We start from the raw sequence: 10618 nt of genomic DNA, 5'->3' as shown, positions 1-10618 counted from the left end.
AGGCTGGAGGGGCGGGGGGTCGGCGAGTCGGGGTCGGGGGTCCAGGCTGGCGGGGCGGGGGACCGGGTCCGGGGTCCAGGACGGCTGAAGGGGGGGCAGGGTCCAGGCTGGGGCAGGGAGGGCACAGTCCGGGACGGCTGCGGGGGTGGCGCGGCGTCCGGGACCTCTGAGCGGAGCTGGACCGTTGGGGACCCCGGGTGGGCGTCTCCGGGCGGAGCGGGGCTGCCGCGCCCGGGCGGCTGGGGGCGCGGAGGGCTGGAAACCTCGGATCACGCGCCCCTGGGCGCCGCCCCGCCCCCGCGCCCTGGCCCAGCGCGGTGGCGTCACAGTCGCCCGGTCCAGACTGCGGCCTCCGGGCCTCTGTTCCCGGGCGCGGCGCTAGGGGGCCAGGCTGGGCGGCAGACGGGCGGGTATGGGCTGCGCGGGCGCAGGCTCCCCCGAGCGCAGCCGGCGGCGGTACCAGAGCCGGGGTAGGCGGCGGCCGCGGGCCCCTCGGCGGCGGAAGGCCCCAGCGTGCAGGCGCAGGAAGGTGCGCCGCCGGCGGAAGGAGCCCTGTCCCCACCACTTGGGGCCGGAGATGAGCGAGTGTCCCGAGTCCCAGGACCTGGTGCGCGCGGGGCCCCCACACCTGCTGCTGTGGCACTTTCTGGGGTTGGAACCCTCTCCCAGCCTCAGGGTCTCCGGTAAAACGGGATCATAGGTACTAGGGGGCGTGTCCACTTAAGGAGGAGGAGCTTTGAGGTTTTCAGTGCCCCAGGGCCCGAGTTTCCGGCCACTGACCGGCTCCGGCTCCGTTCTTGCCCCGGAACCCTGGGCTGGCGAGCGGGCCGTGGCCTTGGCTTCCCGTCCGCGCTCCTTGTTCAGCCCCCTTGTTTTGCAGTGCGCGTCCCGGGACGACTGGCGCTGTGCGCGCTCCATGCACGAGTTTTCCGCCAAGGACATCGACGGGCACATGGTTAACCTGGACAAGTACCGGTGGGCGCTCGCCCGGGGCGGGACGCAGGGCGGGGGCCTGGGAGGGGGCCGAGCTCTTCAGTGGTGACCCCCACCGACTCTCGCAGGGGCTTCGTGTGCATCGTCACCAACGTGGCCTCCCAGTGAGGCAAAACCGAAGTGAACTACACTCAGCTTGTCGACCTGCACGCCCGATACGCTGAGTGTGGTTTGCGGATCCTGGCCTTTCCCTGCAACCAGTTCGGGAAGCAGGTGGGCGGCTGCCTGGGTCCCCAGGCCCTGGCTCCGCAGAGGCCCGGTGGGTGGGAGTGGGAGTGGGGTTGGGAGAGGGCCTGGGAGTGTGGGAGCCTGGACTGAGGGGGTGCCAGGCCCCCGACTCACTCGCACTCCTCCCCTGCCACAGGAGCCAGGCAGTAACGAGGAAATCAAAGAGTTTGCCGCTGGCTATAACGTCAAATTCGACATGTTCAGCAAGATCTGCGTGAATGGGGATGACGCCCACCCGCTGTGGAAGTGGATGAAGATCCAGCCCAAGGGCAAGGGCATCCTGGGAAAGTGCGTGACCTCTAGGGATGGCATGGCTGGCTAGGGGGGTGGCTGCTGGGACGCTCACACCTCCCAGGGGGCAGAATGGCTCAGGGCCATGGAGGACTGTGGAAGCCGCCAGGGAGGTTCACACGCTGTGGCCTCCTGAAGGCAAGATGGCTTGGGGGCTGCTGGGACGTTCACACTGTGTGGCCCCCTGGGGACAGGTTGGCTGGGGGTGTCCGTGGGGGGCTGCTGGGGATGCTCATGCCCATGTGTCATGCCCATGTGCTTCCTTTCCAGTGCCATCAAGTGGAACTTTACCAAGGTGAGGGGGCTATGGGGGGTTGGGGACCAGCTCCCCCTGGCCACAGCCCTGGCCCAAATAGGCAGTGGGTGGGAAGGGCAGCCCAAGCCCCTTGCTGAGGTCCGACGCTGTTTCTCGGCAGTTCCTCATTGACAAGAATGGCTGTGTGGTGAAGCGGTACGGACCCATGGAAGAACCCCAGGTAGGTCCTCTCTAGGGAGGCTGCCTGGGGCCGGGACTTGTGAGGCAGCTGCCCTGACCCAGTTCCTCCCCCACAGGTGATAGAGAAGGACCTGCCCCACTATTTCTAGCTCCACACGTGTGAGGCCCTGTCCAAGCCCCTGCCCTCGCCCTCGGAGCCTTCCGCCGGCACCCATGACGGCCTGCCTGCAAACCAGCTGATGGTGGGGCAGACCTGAAAACCCGGCGTGCACCTCGCCGGAGGAAGGTCCCATGGTCCGCTGGGCCCGGCTTGGCACCCCCACCCCTGGCTGCCTTGTGGGAATAAACAAGACAGATTGGCATGTTGGATCTTTCTGCCTGGGGATTTGGGGGGGCCTTTTTGCCAGGGGTCCCTCCAGGTCAGGGCCAGTTGGTGTCAGCTGCCAGGCTGGGGACATGATGGGGGTGGAGTGTTGTCACCCCTACTTCCCCGAGGCTTGGGGGCTGTGGTGGGGTGCAGTGAGCTATGGGCCCATTGGATACGGCCCCCCTCTTAATCCCTGCCACCCCACCTGCAGGGAGGCCCAGCAGGCTGTGCTTCCTGGTCCCCGGCCTTCACCTGTTAGGAGGCCCTCCTCTGGCCGGGAAGCAGAAGTGCAGAGGCCGGAGGAACAGCTGGTCTGGTGACAGATCGGTCGGGCACCACACCTGCCCTCAGGGCCTCAGCAGGCAGGGGGAGTGTGGGCGTTGCTGGGTGGTGTCCCTCGGTGAGGGCGGTTTGGGCATGGCCTGGCTGCCTACCTGCACACCTGGAGGGACTGAGCCTGCCAGGGTGGCTGATCTTGGCTGCCCGCACTGGGGGTCTGAATGCACTGTCCATGGCACCTGCCCCAGACACGGGGTTCAGGGGTCCATCTCTCCCAGCCCTGGTCCCCCATCACCCACATGAGGGCAGCCCAAAGGGGTGGGCAGGATGACCCTTGGTAACCAGGAGCGCCTAGGGGGATGCCAGTGCACCCCTGCCCTTCCCTCCTTGCCCTGCAGGTTGAGGATCAGACTCTGGGAAGTAGGCAAAAGGCATATATATTTAAAAAAGTCCTTTACATATGTACATGAGAACTTGATATAAATACATAGAAACCGCAGGCGCCATCCTGCCAGCGCCGCAGGCAGGGCCCAGGGCCTGGGAGAGGTGAGCGGGCAATAACTTAGGGGTCAGAGAGGGGCTGGGAGAGGGGGAATTGCATATATTAGCGGGGGTCTGCCCCACAGAGCCCCCGGGACACGGGGCCCTGAGCACCTGGGGTTTCCTGAGTTTCTAGCTCTTGGGACCACCCAGTTTCATGGATACCCGGGGTTTGGGCCCACTAAGCCCTTGTAGGTGGGTGCCCAGTCCCAGAGCAGCCACCCAGAGCCCCTTCCCACTTGGCAGGAGAGGCACAGAGGGCCCTGCCACGCCCCAGCCCCCAGCTGTCCTGAGTGGGCCCCGCCAGGGCTGACCAGGTGGGGGTCCAGAAGGCACTGTGGCCGGGGCCTGGGGCTCCTCTGAGCGGGGGGGCAGGAACCTCGGCCCTGCTCCCCTTGGCCCACTGCTCCTAGTGGAGAAATGGTCTGTGATTTGGCATGTTTCGCCTGCAAGTGGGTCAGAGAGGAGCCTGGGCGCTGGGGAAGGGTGGGCTGAACTGAATCACGCTCTGTCGCTCGGGGCCAACCGCTGCACCCCCTGCCCCCGCGCCCTCTCCCAGCGCCCCCTCTGAGGGCGGCCCCGCGTGCAGGGAACGCAGCATGTCCTCCAGCACCTCCTTGAAGTTGATGTCGCAGCCCTGGTGCGCGAGGGCCGCGGGGTCGGCCTGGAGGTCGGGGGCGCCCAGTGGCAGCGCACCGGGGCTGGCGTCCAGGGTCAGCGGCGCCGGGAAGAAGTGCGGGGGCGGCGGGAAGGCCTCGGCAGGGGGGCTGTAGGTGAGGTCCAGCACCTCGGGGGCGCCCAGGGCGCGCGCCTGCCTGCGCTTCACGTCCGCGTCTATCAGGCCCAGCTCCTGCAACACGCGGCGCACGCGGCCCTCGGGGATCTTGATGCCTGCGGGCGGGCAGCCGGAGAGGCGAGGTCAGGGCCACACCAGGCGCTCGGGCCTTCCCGGGGCGCCCGCCGCCCACTCACCCACTTGCTTCTTCCGGTCCTTGGTCTTCAGCCGCACGATCTGCAGGTAGCTGCCGCCGCTGCTGTCGCCCATGACGGCAGCAATGCGGCCCCACACGCGCAGGAGCGCGCCGCACAGCATGTAGTGGTGCCGCAGCCGCAGGCCCTGCAGGCAGTCCTTCCCCTCCTGCACCAGCCGGCAGTGCCGGTTCCTGCGGACCGCATGGGACAGCTGGGCTCAGGCAGGTCCCAGAGGCCTCCTCTCAAGGTCCTGGGAGCCCCAGATGCCCCGCGGGGTGGCCGCCTTCTGTGATTTCCCCCTCGTCCCCTGCCCGCCCTCACCAGGTGCTGTGGCTGCAGTGCGTCAGCGAGAAGGCGTAGCCGCTCTCCCAGGGCTCCTTGGCCTCCTCCGCGGTGACCTGTGGACACAGGGCTGCGTGAGCCTCGGTGGGCCAGGGCCCGCAGCCCGAGGGGAAGGGGGCTGGGCCCCGCGGCTGCCTACCCGGTGGAACTTGCGGCGGAGGCTCTCCAGGGCCTCCAGCTGGCTCTGCCGGCCAATGTTGGGCTTGTACACGGTGAAGAGCTGGTCGCGGTTCTGCTCGGCCAGCAGGCAGCTGGGCTTGTCTCCACGGACCTGCGCAGGGGGGCGGTGAGGCCGCGCCCTTGTCCACGCCCCCGCCCCCGTGGCCCTTCTGTGGGGGGTAACCCTGCCCACCCCCACCTTGTAGGAGAGATAGAAGCCGTCATAGGGGCCCGTCAGCTCCAGCGACTTGGCAAAGGCGTCCTCCCACTTCAGGCCGCGGTCCACGCTGATCTGCCACAGCATGGGGGCGGGAGTGTCAGCGTAGCGGGGGCGGGGTGGGCAATGTGTGGGGGGCTGGGAGTCTTTCTGCTGACCTTATAGAGGACCACCTGCCCGTCCCGCGGGTGCCCGGGAGCCAGGAAGACCTGCTGGCTCTCCTCGTAGATCTCCTCGATGCCTGGAGCAAGGTCTAGGAGGGGCGGGTGGAGGGTGAGTCTCATCCAGTCCTGGGACTGCGGGCTGGAGCCTGGGTCACTCCCATAGCTGGGGCGCACACCAGAGACGACCCCCAGGCAGCACAGGGGAGGGTGCCCTGGAGCCTGGCCTGAGCCAGCCCGGTGTGAAGATGGTGCACGTGGCCCCCAGCCTGGCAGCCGCTCAGGTCCCAGATAACCCCAGGCAGCCTGTGGGGAGACCGTGGGAGCCTGGGGGCCACTCAGGTGCTAGATGACCCTGAGCGGGCTGTGGGGGACTGTGGGAGCCTGGTGGGCTGTGTCTGTCACTGCCACTGCACATGAACGAAGTGGCAATCCACTTCATGTTCCTCATCTGGACATAGGGAAGTGGTCCTGATGGACATGCCTGGTCCCGTGAGGCTGGGAGCACAGGCCTCCCCCAGCACGCCCTGGGAGGGTGGGCCCGAGTGCAGGGAGCGCAGAATTCACAAAGACGTAGCAAATGCCCCATGAGGCCTAAGGCATGAGCGCTTTCCACAGAGGTGGTGGGCCACCCAGCACCCTCTCACCCAGGATGCACGGCGATCCCACAAGCCCCATGCCCGCACCTACCCAGGCCCACACAGCACCCTTGCTCGCCCAGGATGCATGGCGCTCCCATGAGCCCTGAGCCCACCCAGAGCCTCCCCTTGCCCATCCAGGATGCATGGCGTTCCCACAAGCCCTGGGCCGGCGCCACCCCGGCCTCCCGGCACCGTTGCTCACCCAGGATTCCCATGTCGTATTTGCCCTCCCGCTTGTCCATCTCGATGAGGTGGTCGAAGGTGTCGGAAAAGTACTGGAACAGAGCATTCTGCTTGTGAACCTCCAGCCCCAGGATGCGGTTCAGGAACTTGGTGATGGAACAGTCTGGCGGGGGAGGGAGCCGAGCCTCAGGCCGAGCTGGGAGCTCAACCCCTCACCCCCATTGCTCCCCACCCGGGGCAAGATGGGGGTGCCTCTGTGCCCGAGTGTGGGGCACTCACCCTTCTCCATGTCCGGAGAGCCGTTCCGGGACTCCCGCCCGCCGATGCCCACCGACAGCAGGCCCTGTTTCATGTCTGTGGGGAGAGGGGCCTCAAATGCTGGTCTTCCCACCCCTGTCCCTCACACCAGGCCCCGAGTTCCTTTCCCAGTGACCATGGGCTCCCTGGGGGCCGGGGGAGCCAGCCACAGCTCGAGGCCACGGCAGGAACGGAGCCTTCTGCTTGACTTACAGGAGTGAGAACAGCACATTCTTGGGGAATAAACCCACACCCCAGACCCCTCACCTCCCGCAGGGACCCAGCCAGCAGGTGTGGGGGCCACCTCGGCTGCCTTTGCCGTCACAGCCGCTTCTGTGTGTGTGTGGAGAGGGGTCTCTCAACACACAACCCGCGTACAAAGCCTGCTACCCCAGCTGCTCGGAATCCAGGGCTCTGCAGCCCCTGCTCCTCCCAAGAAGACCCCGCGGGCCCAACTCACCCCGGAAGAAGGCAGAGACCCCTCCGGGGTATCCCTGGGGTACAGGCACTTTGTTCTCTGTCTGGCTCAGGATGGTGGTGAGGACACAGTGCAGGGCACGGATGCCATACTAGGGAGAGAGGGTGAGTGGGGAGGAGGCCCAGGGAGGAGGCTGGCCTCCCCAGAACCCCACTCTTCCCTGGGCCTCGGACCCTACCCTTCCCTAGACCACTGGACCCCAGCGCCCCCTTCCCCACAGTACCTTGTTCTCAAAGTTGTACTTGCTAAGGTCACGGGACTCCGTGGCGCGGCGGTCTCCGTGGGTCAGGGCCCCCTGCCAGGGGTGGGGAGGCCATCGGTTGGTCACCTGGGCTCTGGCCTCTGGCCCCCCAACAAAGCTTTGGAGAGCCTTCTCGGGCTGTCCCCGGTTCTCAGCCCCGCCCCACCCGCTCACCAGGCTCTCCAGGCGCTTGGCCACGATGGAGGCGAACCGGCGCTCTCCGGCCAGCTCCGAGATGAGGAAGACGTACTCCGGCGCCGAGACCTGGTTGGACCGGTGGGTGCGGCCTGGGGGCAGATGGGTTCTCAGGGCCTGGCCAGGCGGGGGCGGGGCCGGGACCACTTTGGGGGCGGGGCTGGACTCACCGAACTGCTGGATGGCGCGGTCGGCGCTCCAGGGAAGCTCCAGCGTCATGTGCACGCGGCGCCGCTGGTTCTGGACGCGGCGGTCCGCTTGGAGGGAGACGCCCGAGCTGGAGGCCTCCGAGATGATGGCCACGAGCTGCGGGGACAGAAAGGGCGGGACGGGGTTGGTGCGAGGCCCGCCCTAGCGCTGCCGCCCCCTCCTCACCCACTCCGCCGCCGCTCTGGGTCACCAAGACGTCTAGGGGCCGCGAGAGGCCTGCGCAGCGCAGACACCACCCGTGCACACGGACACTCGCGCCGCACCTGGCGCGCGCACACTCGCAGGTCCACAGTCCCCAGGGCCCCTCGGGCCCCTCTGTGCCTCCCGGGTCCCGCACCTTCTCGCCGCTCATGAAGCGCTGCTTCTCCCTGAGGTTCACGTGGTCGATGGACAGACCCTGCTCCGCCCGCGACTCGAAGGCCACCGTCCCGTCGGGCCTGGACACCACACGGCCTTTCCTGCCGGTCATCTGCGGGCGGGACAGGGACAAGACTCGCAGTCAGTGCTGTGGCCTCGCGGGAGTCTGGCCACCCGTGCCTCAACTTCTCTGCGTCCCTCGGTGGCCGTGGGCTCCCAGCTGCGGAGGCGGAAGGAAGGGGGTGCCCGGAGAGGGAAGAGGAAGGGAAGGGTGTGAGGAGCAGGAGAGAGGGGCTGCTGGGCGCTGCAGCCTCGACCTGCCCCAGGTGACATGTGCCTGTCCAAGGCCTGGTATTATCAGCCAGTCAGTGCCCGAGTGGACGGCACTGGGGAGACACGGGTGAAAAGTGAAGCTGGGTGGGGCAGGCAGAAAGCGGCCACAGAGCCAGGCGCTGGGGCTGGAGTCCTGGCCCGGGCACCCCAGGAGTGCGTTCAGGCAGTGGTCTGCGCAGAGGCCTGCGCAGGCTGGGGGACTTGGGGCTGAGAGAGATGGGGGAGGAAAGCCCTCCACGGGCAGTGGTGGCCTCCCAGGCCGAGCTGGACATGCGGCTCCCAGAACATCCCCTCCTCGCAGGAACGCGGTGTCACAGAGTGACCAGCAGGGGCCGCCGGAGCCTCGCGGAGCCCAGGTAAAGCCCCGCCCACTACCCCGCCCCACCACCTAGTAGGTGGGTGTGTCCCACCCACCTCCGCCACCCGCTGGGGGCCGCCCAGCTTGTCGATGAGCTCGTCCAGGGTGTTGATTGGCAGTTCCCGGCCCAGCCGCCGCACTTTGTCCAGCAGATCCTGCTTCAGCCGCTCCACACGATCCAGGACCCCAGGGCCATGCGGGTCCCTCTGCGGGAGGCACAGGGGGCCTAGGGGGGACGTGGAGGGTCAGGGCAGGACACATCAGCTGCCTTCTAGGGCCCACCTGCCTCAAGGGTGGCCCCTAGAGGGCAAGAACAAAGGGTCCAGGGCAGCCCTGAGGGAAGGTGGGGTGGCGGGGAAGCCGACCTGCCCTGCGGCCCAGAAGTGCTTTTCTGTGCTTGTCTCCCTAAGACCAGCTGGGGCGAGACTGAGCCTCCTGTCTGGACAAAACGCTGTGACCTCACTGCTGCCACAGGGATAGGGACTGCCCAGCCCTGAGCCCCAGCTCTGCCTCTGGCCAGTGGTGTGGCCCCTGACCTCTCCTCTCTGGACCTTAGTTTTCCCCATCTGTAAAGTGGGCACCATAGCAGCAGCTGGGCTCCGGTGGGCTGGCCTGAGGGCTATGACCTGGGGCGGGTGGTGACCACCAGAAGGCTGGGAGCCTCGGCGGCTGAAATCCTGACCCACAGATGGCTACCCAGCCTGGGTGAGCCCGCACCCCGGTCGTCGCTGGGGAGCCCAATGGCATCCACGATGACTACGTCATCATCCACCAGGGACTCGGGAGAGGAGTTGAAGTCGCTGTCCAGGCCGGCATCGGACTCCGTGCTGCTGTCGTCGCTGATGCGGATGACACCGGCCACCTCACAAGCCAGCCTGGGGGCCTTGGCCCCGCGTCCCCGAGGTCGCCCTGCAGGGGAGGACAGGGTCACTGAGGGCCGGACCACAGCAGGGTGGAGGAGACGCAGCACACAGAGTGAGGCCCGTGGTCAGAGCTAGGGAGGTGGCACGGCCCATCCGAGACACCCCTGCCTCTAGGCAAGCACCTCAGCTACTCTCCAGGGATGTCCTCAGGAACCCTATGCCCTGTGGCCAGGAGAGCGTGGCGTAAGGGACAATATTTTATTATTTTAATTTTTATTTGGAGACGAAGTCTCACTCTGTCGCCCAGGCTGGAGTGTAGTGGCGCAGTCTCAGCTCACTGCAGCCTCCGCCTCCCTGGTTCAAGCGATTCTTCTGCTGCAGCCTCCCACGTAGCTGGGACTACAGGCGCGCACCACCACGCCCGGCTAATTTTTATAGTTTTAGTAGAGACGGGGTTTCACCATGCTGGTTAGGTTAGCTTCAAACCCCTGACCTCGTGATCTGCCCACCTCAGCTTCCCAAAGTGCTGGGATTACAGGTGTCATCTACTGTGCCCGGCCTATTTTTATTATTTGTTTGAGACAGAGTCTTTGTTGCCCAAGCTGGAGTGGCATGATCTTGGCTCACTGTGACCTCCACCTCCCATCTTCAAGCGATGCCCCTGCCACAGCCTCCCAAGTAGGTAGGATTACAGGCCTGCTCCACCATGTCCAGCTAATTTTTATATTTTTAGTAGAGATGGAGTTTCACCATGTTGGCCAGGCTTGTCTTGAACTCCTGATCTCAGGTGATCCACCGGCTTCAGCCTCCCAAATTGCTGGGATTACAGGCGTGAGCCACCGCGCCTGGCCAAGGGAGCAATATTAATAAACTCACGTCCCATGTCCTTTCAGACCTGGCCAGGGTGGTGGATATGGGGGTACCTGGGGAGGCCACACACCACACCTCAACAGGCAGCTCTGGGCTTCCCCGTGACAGCAGCCTGGGGGGAGGCTATCAATGGGCTCCCCAAGAGGCCTGGAGACCCTGAACACAGAAGGTGAGACGGGGTGGCAGCAGGTAATAGGGCTGGACCTCTGCAGCCCCAGCTGGTCCCGGATTGGCCCCTTAGGTATGGCTGTGTGGCTGGCCTTGGGCGAGCTACTCAGCCTCGCTGAGCCTCACCACCTGCAGCCCCAGGGCAGATTACGGAGGAGAGGTTTCTGGGACCTACCCTGGCTCATGGGGACAGTGAGTTCTGGAGGCTGCCACCCCCTGGGTCTGGCTCAGCACCCTGCATGTGTCCCCCCTGGGTCTCGCTCAGCACCCTGCATGTGCATCCCCCAGGGTCTCGCTCAGCACCCTGCATGTGCGTCCCCCAGGGTCTCGCTCAGCACCCTGCATGTGCATTCCCCAGGGTCTCGCTCAGCACCCTGCATGTGTGTCCCCCCCGGGTCTCGCTCAGCACCCTGCGTCTGTGCGTCTGTGTCCCCCCCCC

At 66.2% G+C, this 10618-nt stretch overlaps 2 protein-coding genes across 5 annotated transcripts in view; one reads left to right on the top strand and one right to left on the bottom strand.

The window, feature by feature from the left end:
• Window positions 1-2315, top strand: part of GPX4 (glutathione peroxidase 4) — a 2982-nt gene extending 667 nt beyond the window's left edge. Inside the window, exons 2-7 of the mRNA XM_017514457.2 lie at window positions 881-975; window positions 1062-1206; window positions 1358-1509; window positions 1783-1807; window positions 1929-1988; window positions 2065-2315. Coding sequence (XP_017369946.1) covers window positions 881-975; window positions 1062-1206; window positions 1358-1509; window positions 1783-1807; window positions 1929-1988; window positions 2065-2097 — 510 coding nt within the window. The 3' untranslated portion in view covers window positions 2098-2315. The remainder of the gene's footprint in view (window positions 1-880; window positions 976-1061; window positions 1207-1357; window positions 1510-1782; window positions 1808-1928; window positions 1989-2064) is intronic.
• Window positions 2316-3011: 696 nt separating this feature from the next.
• Window positions 3012-10618, bottom strand: part of SBNO2 (strawberry notch homolog 2) — a 67436-nt gene continuing 59829 nt past the window's right edge. For 3 of the 4 annotated variants that reach the window (XM_037733423.1, XM_017514452.2, XM_017514453.2), the window contains 15 exons: window positions 8996-9187; window positions 8335-8504; window positions 7568-7699; window positions 7191-7326; window positions 7000-7112; window positions 6808-6879; window positions 6567-6675; window positions 6089-6163; window positions 5829-5972; window positions 4983-5077; window positions 4807-4899; window positions 4588-4719; window positions 4428-4504; window positions 4107-4297; window positions 3012-4025 (listed from right to left, as the gene is read on the bottom strand). In XM_037733423.1, the coding sequence (XP_037589351.1) occupies window positions 3592-4025; window positions 4107-4297; window positions 4428-4504; window positions 4588-4719; window positions 4807-4899; window positions 4983-5077; window positions 5829-5972; window positions 6089-6163; window positions 6567-6675; window positions 6808-6879; window positions 7000-7112; window positions 7191-7326; window positions 7568-7699; window positions 8335-8504; window positions 8996-9187 (2165 nt within the window). In that variant the 3' untranslated portion in view covers window positions 3012-3591. The remainder of the gene's footprint in view (window positions 4026-4106; window positions 4298-4427; window positions 4505-4587; window positions 4720-4806; window positions 4900-4982; window positions 5078-5828; window positions 5973-6088; window positions 6164-6566; window positions 6676-6807; window positions 6880-6999; window positions 7113-7190; window positions 7327-7567; window positions 7700-8334; window positions 8505-8995; window positions 9188-10618) is intronic. The other variant, XM_017514454.2, reaches the window with a different exon arrangement.

This window comes from Cebus imitator, unplaced genomic scaffold (genome assembly GCF_001604975.1).
Source record: "Cebus imitator isolate Cc_AM_T3 unplaced genomic scaffold, Cebus_imitator-1.0 Scaffold524, whole genome shotgun sequence".
NCBI classification, from domain to species: domain Eukaryota; kingdom Metazoa; phylum Chordata; class Mammalia; order Primates; family Cebidae; genus Cebus; species Cebus imitator.
The sequence above is the reverse complement of the archived record's forward strand: the minus strand, read 5'-3'. Positions and strand labels throughout refer to the sequence as shown.